The sequence below is a fragment of the Thalia democratica genome, chromosome 4, assembly GCF_965202585.1.
Source record: "Thalia democratica chromosome 4, ktThaDemo2.hap1.1, whole genome shotgun sequence".
In the NCBI taxonomy this organism is placed as follows: Eukaryota; Metazoa; Chordata; class Thaliacea; order Salpida; family Salpidae; genus Thalia; species Thalia democratica.
In genome coordinates, this window is record NC_139168.1 from 5,871,534 (window position 1) to 5,898,616 (window position 27,083).

At 25.2% G+C, this 27,083-nt stretch overlaps 2 protein-coding genes across 2 annotated transcripts; one reads left to right on the top strand and one right to left on the bottom strand.

Annotated features, from left to right (window-relative positions):
* Positions 1–644: 644 nt before the first annotated feature.
* On the bottom strand, positions 645–14,444 carry LOC145834346 (uncharacterized). Its single transcript, XM_082941757.1, has 16 exons — positions 14,069–14,444; positions 11,982–12,078; positions 10,256–10,371; positions 9,435–9,543; positions 9,088–9,156; positions 7,605–7,706; positions 6,743–6,936; positions 5,803–5,928; positions 5,284–5,362; positions 4,674–4,769; positions 4,213–4,386; positions 3,898–3,999; positions 2,596–3,255; positions 1,907–2,192; positions 1,331–1,408; positions 645–1,124 (listed from the first exon to the last, which is right to left on the bottom strand). The coding sequence occupies exons 1-16, from the start codon at positions 14,410–14,412 to the stop codon at positions 1,087–1,089; spliced, it is 2,670 nt and encodes an 889-aa protein (XP_082797883.1). The 5' UTR covers positions 14,413–14,444; the 3' UTR covers positions 645–1,086.
* A 6,041-nt stretch (positions 14,445–20,485) lies between these two features.
* LOC145832933 (claudin-7-like) lies at positions 20,486–25,698 on the top strand. Its single transcript, XM_082940136.1, has 5 exons — positions 20,486–20,590; positions 21,944–21,983; positions 22,043–22,123; positions 24,960–25,124; positions 25,553–25,698. Exons 1-5 carry the CDS (start codon positions 20,486–20,488, stop codon positions 25,696–25,698), a joined length of 537 nt encoding a protein of 178 aa, XP_082796262.1.
* Positions 25,699–27,083: the final 1,385 nt, after the last annotated feature.

Here is a 27,083-nt window from a genome sequence, read left to right on the forward strand (position 1 = left end):
TGTTTTTAAAGCTAATTTTGGAACTAATACTAGATTATGTACTGCAAGGAGTGCGAGAACTTAAGTGTTTTAGGGGTTGCGGGGTATCAAAAAGGAACTAATGTTTAAGCTAATAATCAAAACTAATAAATTTATTATACTGTATTCCAAGGACTTGTTAAATTTCTACAAATTAATGACTGTTCGTAATAAATGGAATAATTGTCTGATAGATAAATTAACAGGCAGTTGTTTCACGCGTTTAATTATTTTTGTAGTTACTAAAATTATTTAAGTAGAATTTATATACTTAATCCTCTTAGTAGATATGTATAACAGCTAAAAATATTTCAGATGATTTTATTCCACTACTGTCTTTAAAACAAAAAAACAATTTCAAAAGCTACATAATTTTATTTGTCATAAAAAAATACATAATTCAAACATTTGTAGTTACAAAGCTCATTTGTAAAATGCTTAATTGTATTATTTTAACTTATAATGAAATTAGTTTGAATACTAAAGGATTGACACTCTCAGAGAAAAAAGTCAAGTTGACTTATATCCATCAAGCATGAATTTAACTGGACTTATAAAATAACCTGGAAAACTATTGAACTAGTTTGAGTGTTTCAAAAATTTTAAATAGTTTTGATTGTATCAACCCTGAAAATAATTTTCAAGCACAAAAATTTATGTACAATTCTGATACAATACACTAAAGACTAAGAAACTTGTAAAATTTTCTCATTCGATCTAATACTACTAAATATATAAACAATTCTCTACAACAATTACTTAAAATCAAAACAAAAAAGTGTTCCGTTTCTTAGTAGTTCAAAATAAGCGTACGAATAAAAATGAAACTATTCCTAATTCATTGTAATATAATATTAATAATATATCTATTGTATAACATTTAGGCAGTACAAAATTGTGCCTTGAGATTAGGTGTAGCAAATAAAAATGACATAGTAACGTGCAACTTAATTTTCTAAATTTATTCACTATTTTATAATTTTACAAACAACTTTAATATTTTTTTATTTTCTAACTTTATTTTCTAACAAAATTCACTATTTCCACACATATTTTTCTGATGTTTTTTTATTCCAACTCTTCTAGTGATCTCGCGAAGGCTTCCTCTGTAGGATATTAAAGTATATTATTTAAATATTATACACTATAACAACTCTAGTAGTATATGACGTTTTTAAAACTAATAAAAAGAACAAATATTAATTAAAAAAACGTTAACAACTTTACTTATTTGTTTAAACATTTAATAATACATAAATTATTGATTTTAATACATTATTTTTAAATATAAATAATATCTAATATTTATTACCTTCAAGTTTCATTTTTTTAGCTGCAATTGCAGCAGCCTCGTCAGCTTTCCTCTTCATTTCTCTGTCTATTTGTTTTTCTGTAAAGAAAATAATTGGTTATTCTGTCTATTTGTTTTTCTGTAAAGAAAATAATTGGTTATTCTGTCTATTTGTTTTTCTGTAAAAAAATAATTGGTTATTCTGTCTATTTGTTTTTCTACAAAAATATATTTAATTGCTTTTCAAAAAAAAACATCTCAATAAGGTACTAAATTGTAGACTACAAAATTTTGCATTGAACTCTGATAAGTATTCAACAGTGGCGATACGTGATGACGTCATAGGGAGAGAGGAGAAATGTAAACTACTTTACGTTTTATTTTATTGAGTCAAAGTTAACAATTGCAGAATTAATTGAAGCGATCGAGTAATTTTTGTTATTTTTAAATTTCCGTTTATGAAAATGAGTCAGGGCAACACTGATATATGACGTCATCGCGTGCTACCACTGGTACTTGTTGAAAAATAAAAATAAAAAAACAAACAAATAATTATTTCGTGCATCAAAAAATAAGTGAAATTATTCATTTTTTAACCTAGTTGCTCATCAGTGAGCAGAGGTCTCGGAACAACAAATTGAACGTTCGAATCTGCGACTTGCATCGGAGTGCCATCAACATTGTCCGAAGGCTCAACTTTCACAATATCCTCAACATTTGCTTCAGCTGTTTGTAATGCAACCTTCTGTTCTGGCTGTATAATGCTTGCTTGCTGCTGTGCAACACTGTTTTGCACTGCATTTTGTTGTTGCGCAATGTTGTTTTGTTCGTTAACGTTAGTAACTGGTTGCAGTTTTGAAACACCATCTTGTTGTTGCTGCATCTGTATTACACATTGTATGTTTTTTAATTCTATTTTACTAATTGCTTTAGAGGTTGTACAATAGTTAATATGATTTCTAAAGCTCAAGCAACTTGAACATATATAGTTTTGATTAATATATGGTTACATTATTTATTTATAGCAATGAAAACTACTTTATTTAATTCTAAGTGATATTTTACTTATGTGGGGAAACTTTTGCCAGTGTTAAAAATAGTTTTTAACTGTTATGTTAACAAAAAAAATAAATTCATTCATTATAATTAACTATTTATGTATTGAACAACAGGAGAAACTAATGTTTTATACTATGATCATTTTTATGTTAACCACATAAAAAAGTAATCAAGTCAAAATAAAAGTTGTAAAAAATATCAATATTTACTAAACTAAAAAGTCTCACCTGTGGCGGAGCAGAAGCCTGTACAACATTTGATCCGTTCACCTTTACTGCTTGTGGGACAACGTTGAGAGCAATTTGATTGGCTGGTACGACATTCTGAGCAATTTGATTGGCTGGTACGACATTCTGAGCAACTTGGTTGGCCGATACGACATTCTGAGCAATTTGATTGGCTGGTACGACATTCTGAGCAATTTGATTGGCTGGTACGACATTCTGAGCAACTTGGTTGGCTGATACGACATTCTGAGCAACTTGATTGGCTGATACGACATTCTGAGCAATTTGATTGGCTGATACGACATTCTGAGCAATTTGATTGGCTGATACGACATTCTGAGCAACTTGATTGGCTGATACGACATTTTGAGCAACTTGATTGGCTGATACGACATTCTGAGCAACTTGATTGGCTGATACGACATTCTGAGCAATTTGATTGGCCGGTACGACATTCTGAGCAACTTGATTGGCCGACACAACATTCTGAGCAACTTGATTGGCTGTAATGATGTTCTGAGCTTTCTGATTGGCTGTAATGATGTTCTGAGCCTTCTTAACGGTGGAGACAACACCCTGAGAGTTGTTGTTTGCTGAAACGATGTTGTGAACGTTTTGATTGACATGGACGATGTTCTGTGAAGATTTCTGCAGCTGAGCCTGTTTAAAATACTCTTGCTAAAATATCAAGTTTAGATCAGTTGCTTTTTACTTGAATCAGAAAGAACTCTAGCAAACATTACAAGCGTGAATTATTGCACGTGGTAAAGCTTAAAAATGTAAGTCAGGGTTGCCACTGGTTTTCAAGAAATTTCTTCTAGGTTTTAGAAAGTAAACGTTTTGGGTTTATTTCTAGTTTAAAGTTAAGTTTAAAAACAGTGTAAATAGCATAACATTATTGAAACGATACTGTGAAGCTACTTTAAATGTTTTTTGATAACAAAATTTATGATGATGACAAAGTTTTTTTTTATCTTTACGATGTTTCGTGGCAAATCAAAATTTTACTACATAACGTGTAAAAATTGTTTAAAATTACAGGTTTTTTGGTGATTTTTGTTCAAAATTCCAGTTTTATTTCACATCATATAAAATTCCAGTTTTTTTAGCCCAAATTTTCAAATTCCAGGTTTTTCCAGATTTTTTAGCAACCCTGAATCAAGTTTAGATGAGTTGATATTTATTAAACAGAAAAAGAACTAGCAAACGTTTTGAGCATGAACTTATTGGTAAAACTTAAGAATACAAGTATAACTTTTAGTTTTACATAAATCAAACTACAAACTAAATGTAAAAACGAACCATGTTGTAAACAGTGGGAAGTTTGTTGTTTTTGTTGCTCGTCAACAATTTGATTGGTATCTGTCTTGGCGGGCTCATTAGTTTGTGTTGAGCTGTTGCCACCTGTTGATAAATATTTGCGTTAAAATATTTTGTCACAATCTTTATTATAAAACATACAAGTTAAAAAAAAAAAATAAGCAACAGTTCCCTAATACAAATTATATAATTATATTTAAATAAAAAGTGTCTACCTCATTTAGATTATATTAAAAAACTTATTCTGCTACCATATGTATATATATAATTAAATGAATGTAATATATTTTAAATAACCTGGTTAACATTGTTCTTCGACACAAACTGAACAGGAGACGGCTTGTTAAAAACAGGTTTGACCGTATTGACGCGTTGAACGGGTGAAATAATCTGTCCGCTAGCTGGTGATGTTGTCGGTTTGTTCAAAATGTTCTGTGCAGAGTTTCTCACAACTCCTACCTGGGCACCTACCTGTAAGTAGAAAAGTGTTGTTGTGAAAATAAAAATAAAACTATATACTGTCATCAAGCAAACACTGTAAATGTGTATGTTTTATTTTTAAGGTTGTTCTAGCGGTTGAAAAATACATTTATCAAATATAGGTAATTAGCTATAAATATTAAAAGCGTTAACTAGCTTTCGATGTTTTTTAACTTTTTTTAAGATTCAACAGAAAATTATATGATAAAATATGTCTACTAGTAAATATGATGTAACAAATTAACAACTTTGTAAAAACAGTAATGTTAAGAACTGACCTTAATAATATTAGAATTGTTTCTAATTGGTTGACTCGAACAAATTTCACTCAACAAATGGAGTCCTGTCTTCTGTTGGGGTTGAACAAATTTGTGCTGGTAAGTAAAATTAATTAATAAGTTGTAGTAGAGAAACATCACATTAGGTTTGGTATATTATTGATTGGTATAAAAGATTTTCAAAGCTTGTTACACTCTGACAAATTTAAATTATAAGTTAAATGTTAATTAAACTACTATCAACACTAAGTGTTATTACATTACGTACCAAATAAATTACAATAAGTAACTGTTAAGAAGTGAAATAAAGATTGTATAAGTTTTTATGAGAAATTTTTGATATTTATAAAACATGTTTCAAAGTTATCTTTATATACATAAGCTGGCATACAATTCAAATTTATTTTGATAACAAGAGCAATATGATTAGAACTTTATTCAATACAACAATATCACTAACACTATTTAGCTAGAATTGTAAATATTATGTTATGCTATAGTTGATATTTATAATATAAACAGACTAACTTCACTTATCATAAAACATACTTCCTCATATTTTAAGAGTAAATATTTCATTTAAATATTTCAATGTAGGAATGCTAATAACCTGTTGTTGTTGATATACAGGCAAATTTTGAACTTGTATATTTTGCTGTGATACGTTCAACCCTGGAACTTTTGCGGGGCTGTTACAAGTTATAAAATTTTAGTGTGTAAATACACAACTGCTCAAATATGTTATTAAATACATCATTAACAATATAACATCTGTAACAAGTTTCAATTGTTGATATGTTACAAGTTGAAATAAAATACTTAAGTTTTCGCAGAGGCATTAGGTTTCAAAGTTGGTCTCAGTTAAAGTAGAAACTAGAGACTCAGTAAAACACTTTTTTAAATGTTTATAATTTATAGGCATCTACTTTGACATGAGTTAAAATACGAAAAAAGTTTTAGGGGTTAAAAAAGTTTATAAATCTATGTTTTTAATTTTGTAAAAGCTACCCATTTAAATAAAACCTGTTTTTTTATCACAAAAAAAGTCACTTATTAAAATTATAAATTGTAATATTGTAAATTTCTAATAAAACTCATTAATATTTTTCCAACATATAAAAATAGTAACTTGTTAATACTGTGAGTGTTGTTGTTTAGTAACTGCACAACCGAAGGACTGGCAGAAGTTATTGGAAATTCCCCGCTTGACTTTCTACTGTTTGAATTTCTAGTGGGACTTGTAGAATCAGTAGTTCTGTTATAAAATATAAACTATACAACGCGTAAGACCAATATCTAGTAAAACATTATGCGTTTATATTCAATGTGCATCTGTTCACAAAAATAAGTTGACCGTACAAAAAGTTTTGAGTGAGTAATAAACCAACTTTAGGATTATATACTTCATATTATTTTATTACTAAAAGCTGTTTATTAGCAAAGAATAACAAGATCTATAACAGTTGTTATTCAAAAAAAAAGAATTTTATAACATGTTTCAGTTTTTAAGATGTCAGGCCATAAAGGGGTAAGAAGTAACAAAAAACTACATCAAACTTTTTTATTTATTAAACAAAAAATTTAAAAAGATTTATTAAAAAATTACAGGTTTTTAAATTTAATACTAATACATAAACAGCACTTCATACTATGAGATGAGTGATGATTAATTTTAACAAAAATTGTACAGCTCCGAATCTCTATGACGTCATTAAGCTTAACCTCTTCAACACCCTTGTATTCAAAAAAGTAAATCAAAAATTCGTATAAAATTTTGAATAAAGTAACTCAAAGCAAACACTAGCAACTAACAGAAACAACTGAAAGGACTTTTTAATTTTTATTATTCTTAATCTTTCTTAAATATTTAGAATATACCTAGAGAAACAGCTGGTTTTTCACATTGTTATTATTAGTTTATTGTTAATTATTATACACTTATTATTAATTTTCAAAAACAGTTATTGCTATAGTTGTTACATAATTAACGTTTACTAACAAAAGTAACTGATTAGTTGGATTCTTATTATTATTGTTGCTATATAAACGTATATTCATTATTAACTAACAAAAGTAACTGATTAGCTTGATTCTTATTGTTATTATTGCTGTTAGTGGGCCTCCTTTTCTTCCAGGCGGTTATCTGCAAATTTTTTATCTGCGTCTGATCAATCTTCCAGTGGCAACCCTTCCCGGCCGCCTCTTCGCTTCTGGGTACTTTCACGAAATATCTGTTCAGCGATAAGTTGTGACGGATGCTGTTCTGTTAGAAACATTAGAACGTTTGGAATAGCATGGTTTGTAGTAATCGAATTCATATTTTATGGTTTTCATTTGTTATCTATTGTTCTGTTGAATAGTTCTACAAGACTTATAGTGGAAAGGTTATTAAAGCAATAAATTACACAAAAAATACGTATTACTTTTTAAGTTGCAAATTACAAATGCAAACCAAAAAAAAATGCAGAGTTAAAGCCCTTTTTGATAATTAGTGATTAGTATAAACATTAAAATTGATAAGTTTTTAAAAACTAGTAAATATGATTTAAATATGTTTATACTCAAAAAACAGTGAAGAATAAAATTATTCCTTGGAGGTATTAATGTTATCAGTTGAATTGTGTAAAAAAAATTGTAAATAGAAAGTACGATTTGAATTTTTATTATACAAGTTTAATTACTGTGTTAGTACACAGGCTTGGGGTAAATCAAGTAAAAGTATTGTATTGTTATTGCTTGCCAGGATTTTATTTGACTTTCTGCTTTTGATATAAAAATTAAACAGAGGTTCAACAATGATGATAAAAGTTGTTATAAATATACAGTTCAAACATTCATTAATATTAAACTATATGTGTAAAATAAACTTTCTATAAAAAATTAAAAATTAATAAATACTTATTAATATAAAAAACAATAAACAATTATTACCTGCCATCCTTTTTCACCAGTAGAGTAGTATGGGTAATATTTCATTATGTGGTTGTAAATTCCATTCAATGTTAATTGTTGCTGAGGAGCACAAGATATTGCCTGTTATTGCAATAATTTTTAATTAAACAGAACTGTTTAAAATGTTTACATGAAACAGGTAAAATATATAGAAAGCACATTAACGCACACCAAACTTATGGTATCATATTGTTTTGCGTGGTATTGCTTGCAGTTAAATAAATTAAGTATTTCAATTCATTTTTTTATGGAACGACATAACTACAACAAAGAATTTGTTTACAATTTAATGTTATGTTTAATACATAACTTAGCCATATGTTATTAATCAAAACATAGCCAAGGTACTTAAACTTGTTATTAAAACTACTTTTAAAACAGTGTAGTACAAGATATAAAAAATTATATAGTATGTAACCATTTGGTATATTTAGAAGTTAATAAAAACTTAAATTTTCAATAAAAACTTTTAAGGTTATTTTTCCAATTATTTGTTTAAAATTTTATATAGTTTTCACTTAAAATCAGTTGTTTTGAATTAATAAGAAAATTTTGTTTTTACAATTTTTTATTGTCACTACTGAAATTTTAATTTATCACAATTAAATATTTTCACAAAAATTGTAGTGAATATTTAGTGATTCATTGTTAAAACTCAAATAACAGGATTTAACTTAGTGTCAATATATCATAATTAAGATTTATATAAATATAAGTTCATTCAAGTTTATAAACAACTGTCTTATAAATTCTGTTTGATACTTATACATTGTGCTGTATAATACTTTAGAAAAGTAGTTATTTGAAATATTCTAAACAAAGGCTAATAAATTAAAACTTTTAGCGAAATAAAATAAAACATACACCAGAGTTAAAATTTTCAGACTTTATGGGATTTAAATTACATGGTAATAAAAACTTTAAAAATTAATCTTAATAGCTATAGCTGCTAATAGGTGTAAATGATTATTATTTGATAATATTAAAAATTTAATTTAAACTTATCAAATGTGAATAAAACTTTAACAAACAAAACAACATTTTTAGGCACACGTAAAAAAAATAAATTTATATATATATAACTTAATTGAAAAACAATAAAACCCTAAGTTAGTAGACAAAGCGTTTTTGTTTTTATAAAGTAGTTTTTAAGGCTTGTATACACAATGCTTTGTGTATTACTCCTTTAAGCTACAATACTACTGAAAACGTTGTTTGTACAAGCTTGTAAGCCCAGTAAGCTTTTCATTGGGAAAATTTTGAAGAATACTTTATTAATTAAATATGTAAGTTAATTTATTAATTACCTTAATGTTATTAGTATGCAAACTTGTTATTTGAACAACAATTATACAAATAAATTATAAAACTTTTTAATTACCTAAAAAATTATATATTTGAAAACAATAACAATAAAAAATAGTACATCAAAACTTTTCATATGAAAATAAAAAATAATTACCTGTATAATTAATTGAGCGTAGCTGAATGGAGGTTTTTGGTATGAAATTGGCTCATTCTGTAGTTTTCGCTGTCAATATATAATTTTTATTAGGTAAACAAAACAATTTAAAATTTTTACTGTGAATGCCTACATTACCTTTTATACTTTATAAAAAATAGATAACATGCTCAAGATCTTTGTGTAATAACTACCGCTAAACAGCTTGTATTACAACACTTCAACAAAAATGTTAAAAATATGACAGATATTTATAAAATGTATACCTCACTTATTTAAATGAGTTTTTATATTATAAATTATATATATTAGCAGCATATACTAATTATATGTGGATACAAACTAACCTTGCTTTCTTCAAAAGTAAGAACTCTGTTCAAATCTTCCATTTGAGCGTCGTTCAATTGTTTGTTTTTCTTCATTTGTTTTGGTGAGGATGGGCATGAATTTACTGCACTGCAATATTAATTTTTTTTTTAACTTGTTTTCAAATATAGTGAAAGTTGTTATAAAAAAGATTTATAAAAAATATATACAACTTAAGATTTATATGATTAAACTTGTTAATTGTAATTAAACTTTATAATATATTGTAATTATAATGTTGTAAATTTGTTTGGTATAATCAAATTTGTTGATAAAATAGAAAAAATCATATAAATTTAGTTTCAATTGTTATTACCTATCTACTTCCAATTAACTGTATACAAGTTTTTATGAAATAAATCTGATTGGAAATAGTAGAAGTAAATGTATCAATATGAACAGTTGAAGTAAAGTAGTAAATTTTAAAACTTAATTTAAATTGTTTAGTGTTGAAACTATATTGTTTATAATATACTAAGGGAATAGAGGGGTCCACCATGATTTTACAAGTTGACCTTATTTATAGAGTTTTATCTGAGCTGTCAGACATTTTTAACCATTTAAAAAATTCAAAGTAATTTTTGAGATATGAATGATCAAAGTCGGTGACCTCAACAATCTCTTAATGAGCTTTAAAACGCAAAAAATTCTATAAAAATAGGCTTGTAGTTTTTACTTTAAGCTTTCATATAAGAGCCAATGTTATTTTTAATAAAAAGAAACGTTGAACCCCCTGTGCCCTTAAACTAAGTATATAAAAATAATAATACCTAAAACCAAAAAATTAAACATTAAAACTTACCTCAAAGTACCAGCAGGAGACGCAGGGGCGCTTCCAGTTATGCCGGCAGTTAACCTGTTATGCAATGGCATGGGAAATGTTGTCAGGTTGCTTGTTGGCGGGTTCGCTTGCGGCATCTGTATATACAGCTATAAATATAAATAGTACTAGAAAATTTGTATATACAGCTATAAATATAAATAGTACTAGAAAATCTGTATATACAGTTATAAATATAAATAGTACTAGAAAATCTGTATATACAGCTCTAAATATAAATAGTAATAGAAAATCTGTATATACAGCTATAAATATAAATAGTACTAGAAAATCTGTATATACAGCTATTACAAAAAATTCATTAATGTTGTTTGTTTGTTGTTACATTTAAAATTTCACACAACAAATATGAACCCATATAAACGATACTAGAAAATCTGTATATACAGCTATTACAAAAAAGTTCATTAATGATGTTTGTTTGTTATAGGATGTGATAACTTTACATGTCGGTTATGCAGACAAACTTTATTTGTCATTAATACTAAATAAAACCATACAACTTTCAAAGCTGTCATTGCTAGTATTTATTTTTTAAGGGGTTTTTGTTTTTCTAAGACAGCTGTATAAACAGATAAGAACTAACTTAAAAAAGTAATGTGGATTTTAATTTACTAATGGTAAATAAACATGTAAAAAAACTAATCAAGCTATTGATTGTTATAAATGTTACTAGAGAATCTGTACATAAAACTATTACAAAAAAATATATAATTGTTTGTTTGTTGCTGCGTTTAAAATTTCACACAACAAATATGAACCCAAATAAACGATACTAGAAAATCTTTATATACAGCTATTACAAATATATATATATGTTATTTGTTTGTTTGTTATTACATTAAAAATTTCACATAACAAACATGAACCCAAGTAAATAATACTAGAAAATCTGTATATACAGCTATTACAAAAAAAAATATTGTTATTTGTTTGTTGTTACATTTAAAATTTCACACAACAAAAATGAACCCATATAAATAATACTAGAAAATCTGTATATACAGCTTTTACAAAAAAATATATATATGTTATTTGTTTGTTATTACATTAAAAATTTCACACAATAAATATGTACCCAAATAAACGATACTAGAATATCTGTATACACAGCTATTACAAAAATATATATATATGTTATTTGTTTGTTATTACATTAAAAATTTCACACAACAAATATGAACCCAAGTAAATAATACTAGAAAATCTGTATATACAGCTATTACAAAAAAGTTCATTAATGTTGTTTGTTATTATAGGATGTGATAACTTTACATGTCGGTTATGCAGACAAACTTTATTTGTCATTAATACTAAATAAAACCATACAACTTTCAAAGCTGTCATTATTTCTATTTAGTTTTTAAGGGGTGCTTGTTTTTCTAAGATAGCTGTATTTGTATATTAGATGAGAACCAATTTGAAAAAGTAATGTGGATTTTCATTTACCAGTGGTAAATAAACATGTTAAAAAAACCATCCTAAATATACATACTCAAAGTTTATTATCTTTAATCAAATTATTTTAAATTAATGTTTAATTTTAGTTCTTATTATATTTCTATTAGATGATAAAATATCAAAAACTTCCAGGTTTAAAAATTAAAATAAAAATATTTCAAGCCATCTTATAATTATAGGATATATATACTCACATATAATTAATAAGTAAAAAAAAAAAACTAACCAAGCTATTGAACATGCCTGGGTCACAGTAAGTATCACTGGGTGCCTGAGGTTGAAATGCTAGAGTTATTGATGTGCTGGGAAACCTGATACTGCATCTGTTTGATAGATATTTATGAAAAAAAAAAAGAAAAATTTTTTCTAGGTAGTTAAGTACACTATAAAGTTTGTAACTATAGTACAATATTTGAATAACATTTATCTGTTAAATTGGTAAATTTATCATATAAAATGAAATAAAGTGCATTTATGATTTCATATATGTACTAAAAGTTTCATACTAAGTTAGCTTTGGATTGCATTAGTAAATATTTTAATCTTTAAATACTTATAAATTAATTTAAAAAAGAGTAAAATCTCAATATAGTTGTTTTTAAATCAATTTATGGCCATAGAAGGTACAAACTTTTTTTACAACTTGTTCTTACTATAGAAATTTATTTTTTTACTACAGTTTTTAAACATTAAAAAAAATTTTCCATTGAACTTATCAAACATACAGATATTTATTATTCTAGGCATTCATTCGTTTAAGTATATAACTAATTGATATGTCAGACTTATTACTAAAGTTAAAACTAACTTGTATATGTTTTTTATGAGCACCTAGGTTGTTCAATAAACTTCAGGTTATTTTAGAACTATGTCAATATATAAATAAATTGTAAATGTTTTAGTTATAGAATAGTCATTTCATTTATTACTAAACGAACAACTTTTTACAAGTGTTAAAAACAGAACAATTTGAGACTTAACATTATTTACAACAACTTTTATAAGTGTTAATAACTTAGTTTCACAACATAGAAAAGTTAAATATTCAAATAATCCTTTATAGGCATTGTGCCATTGTAATTCAAGTTTTAGAACATATCTTTATTGAGAAGCTAGATTGAAAAATAAAGAAGAGTTTTTGTACATATTTATTACTGTTTTTTTTTACTTTGATGTTGGTTTTATTTTTTAATATTTTTGACTGCCTTAAAATATAATTATTATATGTTTTCTTAAAACTAATAAGGCCATTTCACTGTTCACATTATACAGATCAAGATATTATTATACAGAAACATAAACATTTTACAAAATGTTATCATTCTGACAAAAAAATTGGTCAAAAAATATGAAAAAGGAACTGGTATGTAAAGAAAAATATGGAGCTAAAAAATATGCAAGAATAGACCTAAAAATTAACATAAATTGTAGTGTAAAAAATAGTACAAGCATATTATTAATTATATGCAAATTTAAAATTCTATAAATTCATAACTTTAAAGGAGTTAAATTTGATAAAATAAGTATAATAGTAAGCAGGAGAGTAACAAAATTTTATGATTACCTTAAAGTTAATCAGCTGCTGGTATCAAAAACTAATTTAAATACTTGTGTCATGTGGCTATTATCATTATAATATATATATATATATATATATATAATAAGGTTAATGTTCAAAATTGAACACCTTCTACTGAGCCCACTTGAAGGGCTTTTAAATAATTTATTTAAATGTACGATTTTAAAAATACTGAAACATATGTTTCCTAAAGACAAAAAAGATTGTCTTTAATCTTCAGCCAGTTCAAATTTAAAATAAAAAACACTTTGGTAAACAAAGATGCAAAAGTTTACAGAAAAGCAAAAACAATATGATGTAAGAATTGAACATCGTACATTACAAATGTTCAGTACAAAAATCGATCTACCATCTAACTAATCAAACAACTAAAATTTACAAAAACAACAGTTAAGTGACTATAAAATACTTATTTTATTTATTAGTATTTAGTATTTTATAGTCACTGAACTGTTGTTTTTGTAAATTTTAGTTGTTTGATTAGTTAGATGGTAGATCGATTTTTGTACTGAACATTTGAATAAGATCTCATTATAAATTTAGTAATTACTTACTTACTTTTAATAAAATAAAATTATTTTAATAACAAAGTAATAAGAAACACAGTATAGTATATATTTAAACACACAAGTAAATTAACTACTGAGCCTAATAAACAATTTTTTTCCAAAACATAACTATTTACTTCAATTAATATTAATATTTAACTTATCTAGAATATCACAAAAACAAACTTTTCATTTAGTGGGATATTCTCAGTGCCACTCATGTGGAAGCTGCCATTGATGAAAAGCCCGTTCTTGCCAATGCAGTTCATGGTGAACGCACAGTCCTTGGACTTGCCGTTGTACTTTATGACAGCGTGCTTCCTCGAAATGTAAGTGGACAGGTCTATGTGGAGGTCTACCAGGGCATTGGCTGAGTTTCTTCCAATCACAGTTGTGGGCTTGTATATGTAGTAATCATCAATACATTCACCTGTTATGCAGCCCAGTATCTCTGGCTCAGGTGGTGTTGACACCTCAACAGCTGTCTTGGCCTGGTCTGCGCCTTGGGGCGGTGTGTTTAAGTCTATCATGGTGTAAAGTTCAACTGAAATTTATCAATAAGGCTGTTGTTAGCTGAGGAATTCAAAACAATAACAAATACAACCTTTTACTACAGAGAAATATCAATGAGAAATTGGGTTTCAAAATAAATTCTCGGGGAGTTTAAAAATGCGGCCAATTTAGTCTATAGCAAACAGAGTTGTAGTAAACACCAGGGCGCAAATAAATAGCAATAGTATACTGCGAAACATTTGTAAGAAATTTTGCCGAGCTTTAAACAAAAAGTAAGCAAAATAAAATTACTAATACTCTGAAATATTCAAAATTATTTAAGTTTTACATCATAACAGATACAAAAACTAGTTAACAGTAGTTTAGAAAATTTTTTAATATAGCCGTATAATATGGCAAAACTGCCAGGTTTTATGAAAAATCGCTACATAATTACAGGTATTAAAGTCTAAAGTCAAATTTTTTAATTCGTGACAATTCAAGTTTTATTCAGTATTCAGAACTCTTTCATTTGTAATTCTGGCAGTTCTGATATACGGTATTAATTGACAAATAAATGAAAGTTAGTATACTACATAAATTAACTTCACGTGTTTATTAATTTAAGTTTAGAATATTTTTTTAGCATAATTTTAAGGCTTTTTTTTTGTTTATTATGAAAAGAATAAAACATTGTTTTTTAGACTACTTGCAGTATTTTTTGTAAAACTTTTGTAAAAAAAATAATAAACTTAAATCTTTAACTAAATATCTTTAAGCCTTAATAACTTTAGCAAAATTACAAAGTTGCTAATAATAAAACTTTTTTTAGTTGTAATTTTTGATAAAAGTGTGTTCTGTACTCTAAAACATCAGTTTTAAGCTGTTGTAAAAACAAACAAAAATATATTTTTAATGATAAGTAAACTGTACTGTTCGTGTTATACTTAAAACTGTTTTTTTTTTAATATTATTTTTTTCAAACTTTTATATAATATTTCCTAAAATCTTAGTTTAAGCAAATCCTTAAGTATATTGAATAAAAATAAACTTTAGCTACCATTCTCAATTTCCGATAAAAAAAGGTTTCAATTTAGTAATTTATGCCACGACAGCGATGCGTATTTAAAAAAATTTAAGCTAATAGGCTGAAAAGGATATAAAGAGTAAATTAACACTTTTAAGTTTTTATAAAAGATCAAAAAATATTAATTATTTATAAGAATAAAATAAAATATAATAAATTTAGTAAGTTATGTAGTACTTTATATAATTAATATTCTCTGAAGTTTTCCTAAACAAATAAAACTTATTAAATGTAGAAGTAATGTAGTAAAAAAAATGTTTTATTACAAGGAGTTAAGGTTTTTGATGTGCTTATAATTTATTTCTTGCAATTTCTCACAGTAGGAATGGAAACAGTTAAGTATGCTATTGTTTGTAAATTTGTTTGTTTTAAAGATAAAATGTGACCGTTCATTGTCTTAAGTTCTGAGAATGATAATTAGTCATCATCTTCTTCATTTTTATCGTTATCAACAGCATTTTTGGTCTAGTTTTCTGTAGTAATTATTTTTTCTAAGTATAATTAAAACAAAAGTTTTACCGAATTTATTGCTTTACAAATTTTTATCGCTTAAGCGATGGTCAGAAGCAAATAAACTACCAATGGAAAACTTTATAAAGCTTTAGCTAGGTAATTAGTCAATTAGATATTTAAGTGAATTTAAGTTACTTTCTTTAAAGCTAATTAACAATAATATAAAATGCAACAATAACAAAAAGGCAATATATAAAAAACAAAATAACAAAATACTTTATAGAAACTAAGGTAAGTAAATTAAACTTAGATCCAAACAATCAAGATTTCAAATAAAGTGTAATGCAACTGTAAATTTTCCCACCAACTATTATTGGTGTAGTATTTTTTATTTTCTGTCTTTTTAGTTCATGTGAATATATAATAATTTTACTGATAACCGAGATGGTTTTTACCCTCTTATACCCCTTTTTATCCGTAAGAAACCCCTTTACTGCAACAAATTTATAAAAAAGTAAATCATGTTATATCTATCGTAAAATTAGAATACAAATAGACAAAAATAATAATAAAAAAATTAAGTATAATATATTTCGTCCGTTATAAACCAGTATTGGCTATGTGTATTAAGCTTAAAAAAAGAAAAATCAAAAAATAGTGTAAACAGTAATAAAAATTAAAAATTGATAATTTTAAGCCTCTGTTCATAAATGTATCTATTACACTAGACATTGTTTACAAATAATAAAATCAACAACAAGTAATAATGCTTACTTGTTAAACTTTGTAGTTTGGTGCATCAAACATATTGTATTTTAATGAGCTTTATTGTATAAATTGTAACTTTATACTACTATAAATTTTCAAGTGGTCAACTATCAGTTACCAAAGAAGTTTATAACTCTATATGAATTTCCTAAATAACCTTGTTTACAACTAGTCTGACTAAAATCGTTTATCAAAAATTGAACATTTTTCAAACATTAAAGTTATTGAACTTAATCTAATACTAAATTGAGTGTTTTTTTTTCCTTAATTCTTACTGTATTTTTTATTTAGTAATTTGAAATATAGAGCAAAAATAAATTGCAAAAGCGATTATTAACAAAGATAAACAAAATTAAACTTAAAAACGAATTAAGCACGATATATTTTATTTAATAATAAAACATTCTTAAGATTTTTCAATATTTTTGTATTTTTACTGGTTTCGTTGGTTAAAATCAAAAAGATTAAAATTTATTTACATAAAAAATAACATAAGTTTTACTCTACATATAACTTTACTTATTTATTTTCCGTTAATTTTAATCGTTTTGGAAATCGTGTTTATATTCAACAAACAAAGTTTAAAAAAGTCTTGTTCTCTAGGAATTGAACAAAAGTAGAAAATTCTCATTCAAAATAACTAAACTAAGTTTTCTAAAAGCTATCTTATTAAAATCATGGCGTATATATTATAGATAACAATTAAAATTGGATTAGAAAATAAAAAATATATAAAGTGTTTTGTATATACCTTTTACAATTTACGAGCTAACAATTTAAATACTATCATAGAAATAACAATATTTTTTTTTTTTACTAGTTAAATACTATAGTTACACTTTACTATATTAATTTGGTAGTTCTCAAACTAATATTTAAGGAATACCATAAAAAATGTTTTTAAAAGTTTGTTACTTATAAAGATAGAGTTTGTTTTCAAGAAAAAATCAATTATACTTTTAGATATTCATTCAGCTGATTTAAGTAACTGAAAATAAAATTTTGAAACTGTTACAATGATTCCAAATAATTTATTTCATTTATAAATCTTTCTGACAATTTTAATATATTGAAAAAGTATTATTATTAAGTTCATTTCATAGACGAAACATTGAGAAAATGTATTAATTTTAAATTATTAATTGAAAACTTTTATTCAATCTTAACTTTTTAAAGTTAGGATGTTTGAAATATTCTGTAAACTGAAATATTATAGAAACTTTTAATAATATAATATAAGTAGCACTGACGTAAGCACTGACGAGGTCTTTGACCGAAACTTAGTTTGTAAAATAAATTTTTGAAAGAATAAATTCATAATATGAGCGATTTTATTTTCGTTTTTAAGTTTATAATTATTAATCAAAAACTGTTTACAAGAAGAGTTATATTGAAACTGTTTTTTAAAACTTTAATTTTTTTTAAGACTGTTGTTGTAAATGCGTTAAAAAAGGCTATGTATTAAATCTTACACTTTAAAATAAAAAACTATATAATCAGTGATTCAGCAGCACATATATGTTTTTCTAATTTTCTACTTAAATTAACATACAGAAAGGTGGCTAACTGCGCTCACGGTCTTTGATTTGAACTGAAATCTTTTAGTGTTAGACGTAATTTTAATTTATATATATATATATATTTCCATACAATTATAATAATTTATTTGAAGTAACCGTTAAGCTAAGCTGCCACCCGATAAATACGTAAATTTATTAGAAGTATACTGTTCGTAGTTGTACCTGAATGTAAAATGTTCTTGTTTTAATTCAATTAATAAATAAAAGCAAAGAAAATAGGTTCAGCGTGTTTTATTTAACTTACAGAATCAAACTAAAGTTAAAATAAAAACTTGTGATGGGTTTGTATAAAAAATAACCAATACTATAATTTTATAAAATATTTGTTTGACAAAAGTTACTAGTTGTAAAGAAACTGTAACAAGTAAAATTTCAGTTAATTATAATATTTTTAAGTCTTACAACGTACTAATACATTACTTTCAACAACAAAGAATTTTTCGTGGTTTTTATTACTAAAACTCTTTTTTGTGAAAAATCGTTACGCTAGTAAGAAAAAAAGTTATTAAGATTTTACTTGTTTTGAAACTTCTTAAAGTATAAAAAGTTATTTTAGTATTTAAATTCAAAATTTCAATTAAAATCTGCTTATAAACTATTCTGCATGTTCAAAACAACATCACATTATTTTACTAGTAACAAAATGTTTAATTATACTAAAAAAAGTAAGTCATTTAGTTTTTTAGTTTTTTCAATGAAGCACAGTTTGGCTTATTTAAATTTAAAGCTGTTTAAATAAGCCAATACTTAAATTATTTTGTTTCTTAATGTTTCCAAAAACAGGTAATAAAAGGGAATCACTGGGTATAAAATTTTAATTTTAAAAGAAAAATAAATTAAAGTAAAAATAAAAACAAATGTTAAAACGGTGTTAAATAGTTTTTAAAGTTGTTAAGTACAGCTGGTGTTAAGTACAGCCTGTTAAGCTAAATAGTCTGTTTTTCTTTTTGTGTAGGAGATATTATGGAAGTTTATTTAGCTCATAAGACTAATTAATTTTTAAGTAACCAAGTTCATAATTAGCAAAAAAACATACTTGAACTTATAAAAAAAATTAGCTTAAATACATATATCGCTATACTTACGCAAATCTATTATTTTAAACTTTTACGCTATCAGTCTTGTTAATCTTTGAAACAGTACTACTTTAACAATTTTATAGCTATTACTAAAACACAATGTGTAAACAAAATTTTCGGATCAAAAGATTACATGTATAACAAAACTGAGAGTAATAACCACGATGTGACAAATGTTTGTATTTTGATAAGATGTGTAAACAAAACGTTACATGCATGTAAATGGTACAATGATTTATCTTCACTCGTGGTACAGTGATTATGTTTCATTAAACAGATTAGTTTTTGAATTTCAAGGACTAAATTAACTTTTTTTAGTTTTTTTTTATTTGTAATTTGGTTTAAACTGCACTTTAACCACATTTTATTGTTATTAAATTATTAAATATTTTGTTTAAGTTAAACGATTTAATAAAGTCAATACTTTATTTTTTTTATAGATATGCTTATAAGTTTTTCTTAGGAACAAAGCTTACTTAAATTATTCTATCAAAAAAATATTAGTATAAAACTAAAAGCCTTTTTATGTTTTTAAAAGTGTCTTTAACTTATAAAGGTGTCAAATGTACTATACATTAATAGTAAGAAGTTTATTGTAGTTTTGATAAATAACGTAAAAAATTCTGTTTTAGTTATAAAACTATGTAAGACACTTCTTAAAAAAAAATTCAGTTTATATTGCACAAAATAGTTTTCAAAGGTTCACAATAACATTAACTTATCAAACCAAACAGTAAAAAAACTAATCAGTTAGTCTAGGCTAGTTAAACTAAACTTAGACTAGTTAGGAAAAAGTTATTTTCTATGTTTTTTGTTGTTGTTCTGGTTTTTAAAATTCATATTTAAGCTTTTTTCTTTAAAAGTTTTTAAGTTGAATATAAAAATAGTAATATATGTATAAAACACTATTTAAATTTTTTTAATAAGTTTAACTTTTTATTAATTTTTGCTTACTAACAACATAACTAAAACTTTACAGTATTTTAAATACTGAAAATATAATACTAAGTTACTTGAACATTTTTACGTACTTTAAAAATTATAAGTTTTATCATCATAGTTCCACTCGTTACTATTGTAAAAGTAGCACAAAAATACTTTACTTTTAGAAACACTGTACAATTTATGAAATATTATAAAAATAATGGGAAACCCTCTAAAACAAGTAGGAGTATTTGGATTAGCAATGCTTCATTACTGGATTATGGTTGTTACTATATTCCCATACTGGAGAATGTCTACTTCTAAAGTTTGTATATTGTATAGTTGAATTATTTACTTGGAAAGAATTTTCGTAAATCGAGTGTTAAATTAATATAAAAAGTAAACTGGTGTATTTTTTTATAATATTTTTGTTTAAACTACGTTTATTTGTTTACAAAAGTAAAGTTCAAGACCTAGTACATGATTTAAAACCTTAAATTATATAAAGAACATTTAATAAAGTTGTATAGAGTTTAGTTCTAAGGTTAATTTACTTAAAGGAATTGAGTTTAGAAAATGTTTATGTTGTTTTTAGATTTATTTGCTGGGGCTTAAATTTATAAAAAAAGATAAATCTTATTTTTTTTTACTGTAAAACATTATTAGAATTAACAACATTATTCTTCAACCTATTGTAAATTTTTATAATCAAGTTTTTAAACATTTCATTTTATTAATATTTAATACAGTTTTATATTTCATATAAAATTTTTAATGTTTTAGTGCTATTAAAAGTATTTAACTCACTAACTTGTTATTTATGAAATTTAAAAGCTTGATTTGTCGTAAGCAAATTTATAAAAAGAGTAATAATTTTTTGAATGATAAGTAATGCAATTTTTTAACTTCAGCAATTCATAAACGTAGTTTATAACTTTATATTTTTTTATAAGAAATTACATTCAAAAACCATACATATTTTAATTATTTTTTTTTTGCATTTTTGAATAAGTAAACATGTCTTACTTTATAATTTCAAGTAAAAAATGTACTAAAGTTAATTATTATCTGTTTCTAATGTAAAATCAATCTTTAATGCGTGTTTTAAATTATATTCACTTTTTCTTATTTGTTAAAAGTAGAAATTTCTAAAGTTAGAAATTGTGTGGTAAAATTCATTATTTACTAAAGTAAGAAATTAAGTAATTATATCTTACAGCTCAAAAAAGGTGGAATAAAATTTTATGTAACTTAATGACTGAAAGGTCATTCTTCACCTCAAGTATTTTGACCATATTTTTAGCTTTGAATTATTTTTTGTGTTTAACAAACTTAAGAAGTTTATATATGCTTTAATGAAACAAATACACAGCTTATGTTCAGATTAACTTTAAAAGTATTTGTGTGCTCAACTTATGTAAAACACATGTTTTACATTATAACAAAAATATAAATTTATCTTAGTTTACGATGATGACATAATCTTATTTGTTTATTTAAACTTGACCTATAAGATAGGGTAGTTTAAAAAAAACACTTGTAAAGTTTTGTTTATACTTATCCAAATATAACAGTAAATAAATCAAAATCAATATTCTAGGTATTTCGTAAAAAATGATGTAAAAACCTTTTTTTGCTTGAAATATTAAATTGAAACTAAAAAAAAAATACTTTTCAGTTATCAGACGGAATATACAGAGTTTGGAAAGCGTGGGAAGGTATATATTTAATTTTTATTTTATCTCTTTTTATTTATAATATTATTACATTTTATTAGGCATATGGTGGAGATGTACAGCAAAGAAGCAAGGAGAAATGTGGTGCGATTTTCATAAAGACCCTCTATTCAAACTTGATGGTTTGTTTTTATTGTTATATTAAATTAAACTGTGGTGTGATTTCCACAAAGACCCTCTATTCAAGCTTGATGGTTTTTTATTGTTGTTATATTGAATAAAGTGTGGTGCGATTTCCATAAAGACCCTCTATTCAAACTTGATGGTTTGTTTTTATTGTTATATTTAGTTGAATGTGGTGCGATTTCAATAAAGATCCCCTTTTCAAACTTGATGGTTTGTTTAACTGTTATCAAAACGATAATTTTAAAATTATGCTAAACAAAAATTGATTTTACGCATTGACACTTTGAAGTGTAAGTAGTTGTTTTCGTATGTAATGAACTTAAACTTTAATTGGTTGTTTGATCAATAGAAAATTTTTAGGGGTACTTGAACAAATTAGTTAAACTCGAAATAAAATTCAATTTTATTGTGATTAATTACTGCTAGTTTTGCTTTAATGACTTGCTATCTTAGACTTTAATTTGCTAGTTAAGTAAAATAAAACATTTTATGTCGGTGCAGTTTACTATAAGAATAATTTTGAACTTTAACCTTTTATTTTTACCGTGAAAATAAAACTACTTAACGTTAAGAAACAAAGGTTACAAAAGTTTTCAATTTTATCTTTTTGCCAAATCATCGAACCTAAAATTAAATTTTGAAACTCTAACTCTATTGCTTTTATTAAGTCAAAACTAATTATAATACAGCTTTTTTTAAACGAAATATATTGATCAAAATAAACAGTTTTCATATAAATGTATACAAACAGTATTAAGAAATTGTTTTATTTAGTATTTAATAAATGTGCTCAATTTTTTTTAAGTTTTATTTTGGAGAACTGTGGTAATAACCCTTAAGCTTTATAAGCTTAAGTTAGTTTGCAAGGGTGTTTATTTGCTGTTAAAACTTTTTAGTTATAAGAAAAATAAATTAATCAAATTATTAAAGATTTTTTTTGTAAATAGTATCAGTTTCTATTTAAAAAGCGTGTCAGCTGTCACACTTTATGTTATTTGCTTTTAAAATTCAAGTCTTTATTAGCATTTGTAGATGATTTATTAGTTTTTTCTCAAAACAAACAAAATCGTGATTAATTTTCTTTAACCAAACAAAAAGGTGTTATCGGTGCAAAACATTTCAAAAGTAAATATGCACTTTAATCAAGCATTAAACAAACATTTGTTGATTGAATTAGTGTCTGTTTTTTATGTCTTTTGTCTGAATTTAGGAAGTAAATTGTATCAACAACAGACGTAAATGTAACTTTAATTCAAGTTTAAAAGTGAATTGTACTTTTTTCCGAGTTGAACTAAAATTGATTCTTTACTATATACTAAATAGCTACAATTTTGTATGAAAATATTTTAATATTTAACTAAAAAATACAAAGTTATTTTCTAAACTTAATGATTGTTTTCTTACGAGACTAAGATACTTTAGTTGATTTTGTAAATTTAACAAAATGAACAAATTTTAAAGTTTTTAACAATGTATGAAAAGTATATTAATAAAAATAATTTAGATACCTGAAGAAAACAGCGAAGTCAATAATAGATTAAATAGTACAGTAACGTTTAACCTAATTTTATTTATATTTTGAATTTTTTTACGTTAGCTATGTATAGCAAATAGTTAAGCAAAAAAAAGATTGTTTTTTTTTTACACGGTTTTCGTTATTTGGTTTAGTTTGTAAACTAAACTTAAATTTTTATTTTTTTGATATATTTTTTACCTAAAAGTTAAACTTTGATGCTTTTTAAAAATATTACTTTTGTTTTACTTTTAAGTTGTTTGTAGTTTACAAACAAAACTTAAACCTACAAAAACTTGTAAGGCTTAATATTTTCTAGTAAAAGCTTACATAATAAGTATAAAAAAATATTTAATCATAATATATCATTTTTGGGTTTTTATTTAGTTTTTAATACTACATTTGTTTTAAAATTAAATTTCTATACAGCCAAAAAAGTAAAACCATCTTGTAGAGCAACTAAAATAATGGTTAAACTTTAAAACAATAAAATTTGAAACTTAACTACCAATAAGTGTTCAGTGAATCTTATGTAAAAGATTTGGTAGTACCTTCTTGAAGTTTTTTAGTTAATTCCAAGCTTTTGTAAAACATAAAACTTAAATTTGAGGAGGCGTTTTATAAAGTATTTGAAAAAAAAACACTACAAATATAACTTAAGATCAAAACACTTAAGCAAGTTATAGGATCGAATACTAATAAAATTAAGAATCACAAAAATGTTAAAGTCATAAAAAAGATTTATTGTTTCATACTATTTAGATAATTATGCGACTCGCCAAGCCTTTTCCCAAATATTCTGACCCGTAAAATACTTTTCTGGTGTATTTGGTTCACTCTTTAGAAACTACTGACCGTTATAAACTTATAACACTCCATTAAACTTATCTTTTAATCGATTAAAACTTTGTAATAAACGTTTTTAACTAATGGCTGATGAGAGCAGCGCTTATGTGCCTGTTTTCAGTTGCCTGTTTTCGTATAAGAAAGTCTCATCAACGTAAACATTTTTTGTTTGATAGTTTTTTTTTAACATCTAACTTTAATAAGATCAACAGGTTACAACTGATGCGAGCTTTGATATGCATGTGCTTTTTTGTAATAAAGTAAATATAGTGTAAATAATATAAAAAGATATAAAATGTCACAAGTATTTTAATGTAAATTATCATTGGTAAACTTTAACTAATGAGGACTTTGGTTTACATTTGCTTCGCTTCATTTTAATAAAGTAAATAAAAAAGCATATAAGTATGAAAATGTTTAGATTTATAGAATCATCACAACTAATTAAATCAAAAATATTAAACCAATAACAGGTCAACTTCAACTAATGCGAGCACTGATGTGCTTTTGCTGTGTTTTCTCATTTGTAGCAGTTATTACGTCAATAATGTCACTGGAGTGCGTAACAGCGGTACCTAGCGGAAGTAAAAACAAAGCGATGGCCTCCATTATATCAGCCGTTCTCACTCTCATATCAGGTATTTAACTTTTTATTTTATTACGCTTTTTAAATATTAAACAAAAGGAATTAATTTTTATAATTAAAGTGAAAGTTAAAACAAAAAAAAAATAAACAAAAAGCTTTTAATTGATGCTACGTTGGGAGTTTTTTGCATTTATGAACAAATTTAATGTTAGATATGTTATAATTAAGTCTGTTCATGTTATATTGTTTTATGTTTATTTTACCAAAAGACAAAGATTTTTTAAAACAAGAATATAAAAAATAAATTGTGGCTTAAATTTTCAAAACTTTTGAAAAATAAACATCGTTTAATTTGTTGATATATTTACTTTTCAACAAAATTTTAGCAATCATGATACAGTTATATAAAATTTTGTTACCAAACATTTATCTAAAACAAAAATAAATTTTATGAAATTTATAACTATGACGTCACAACAGGTGGATTCATGGCGGTGGCGACGTCAATATACGCGGTTGACGTTTACCACGAATACACGAGTCCCATATACAAGAACAGACAGGTGGGATTCGAGTTCGGATACTGTTTGTATTTCGGATGGGTGGGGAGCTTGGTAGGTTGGTGAAAAAGTAAAAACATATTTTGTTCACTAATTATGTCTTTATTTTTTTAGAAGGGTAAAAAGTTTGGTTTAAACTAGTTTTATATTTGTATTTTTTACTATACAAGACGTTTTGTAAATATTTTTGTATATTTTATTGTTATGCTAATAATTTGTTCTTTGGATGAGTGGGATGTCTTGTGGGTTAGAGAATTTGTGTTTCGTTTTTAGTACAGTGTACCCTCGCTTATCTAGCCCTCGCTAATTTGGCCGTGTTAAGTCGATATGTAGATGTGTTTAACTCAGCTAAAACCAGTGTTTTCACTTAAAATATTTTAATATATGTATAAATTAAATTGCTTACGGTTTCGTTTTAGATTGCTTTAGACTAAGTCAAATAATTTTTAGTTTGTTTTTTCTTTTCTGATTGTTTTATTCGTTGAAAAAATCTGTTAAACTTGAATGAAACTTTGTGTGAGTTCTATTAAATGCATTTCATTATATAAAAGAGGTTGATTATTGAAAGAAACTTTTGGCCGGGTAAGAATTTGTTCTTACCCGGCCAAAGGTCTTAATTACAAAAACAACTTGTCCAATATAGCCAGATTAGATAAGATACACTGTATTAAAGATATTTTGTCAAAAATAAATCTTCAATAGTCCTTAAAAATAACAAGTACTATGTTACAAATATAAGTTATTCAGCAATAATTAAAAAGTAATATTCATACGAAAAATACTTTTTAGCATATATAATATAAACAGTATACATCAGGGGCGTAGCGTGGGGAGGGACACTGGCGCATGCGTGCCACCCAATAAAAGAAAAGAAGTTTAAAAAAAATGTAATATCTTTATCCTTTATTATTATTTTTTTTGCTTAATTTGCTTTTTTTCAACTATGTTTATCTAGTATTCGAAAAGTTAAACGAAATTTTAAATACCAATTAGTGACATGTTAGGAAAATTACCCAATATACTTATTCGGTGCGCAAACGAAAGTGTGCACCGATTATGATGAAAAACTCCATAAGGTAAAATTTTATAACTACATTAACTTTATAAGAGTTTAGACTCAAAAAGTACGCAACTAATTAGTACACCGCTGTAGTATAACCTTATGGCAGATTTTTCTACAAAAAGTTTACAAAAATACGTCATGCTTAAAGGAAAATTAAACAATTTTACAAATTTTTTTTTATGCTACATTGTTAAGACTACTGCTAGTTTTCCGAACTTTATTTTTGTAAACATACAAGATAAGCGTGTCGGCCTATGAGAAATAAACTTTGTTTGTGAATTTTATTTTAAACAAATACAATCAAGTGAATCAAATTTAAAAAAGTATACTTTTATCTGTTTTACAAAGTTGTAATAAATTATAATAACAGTTGTAAACTTGGTCTATT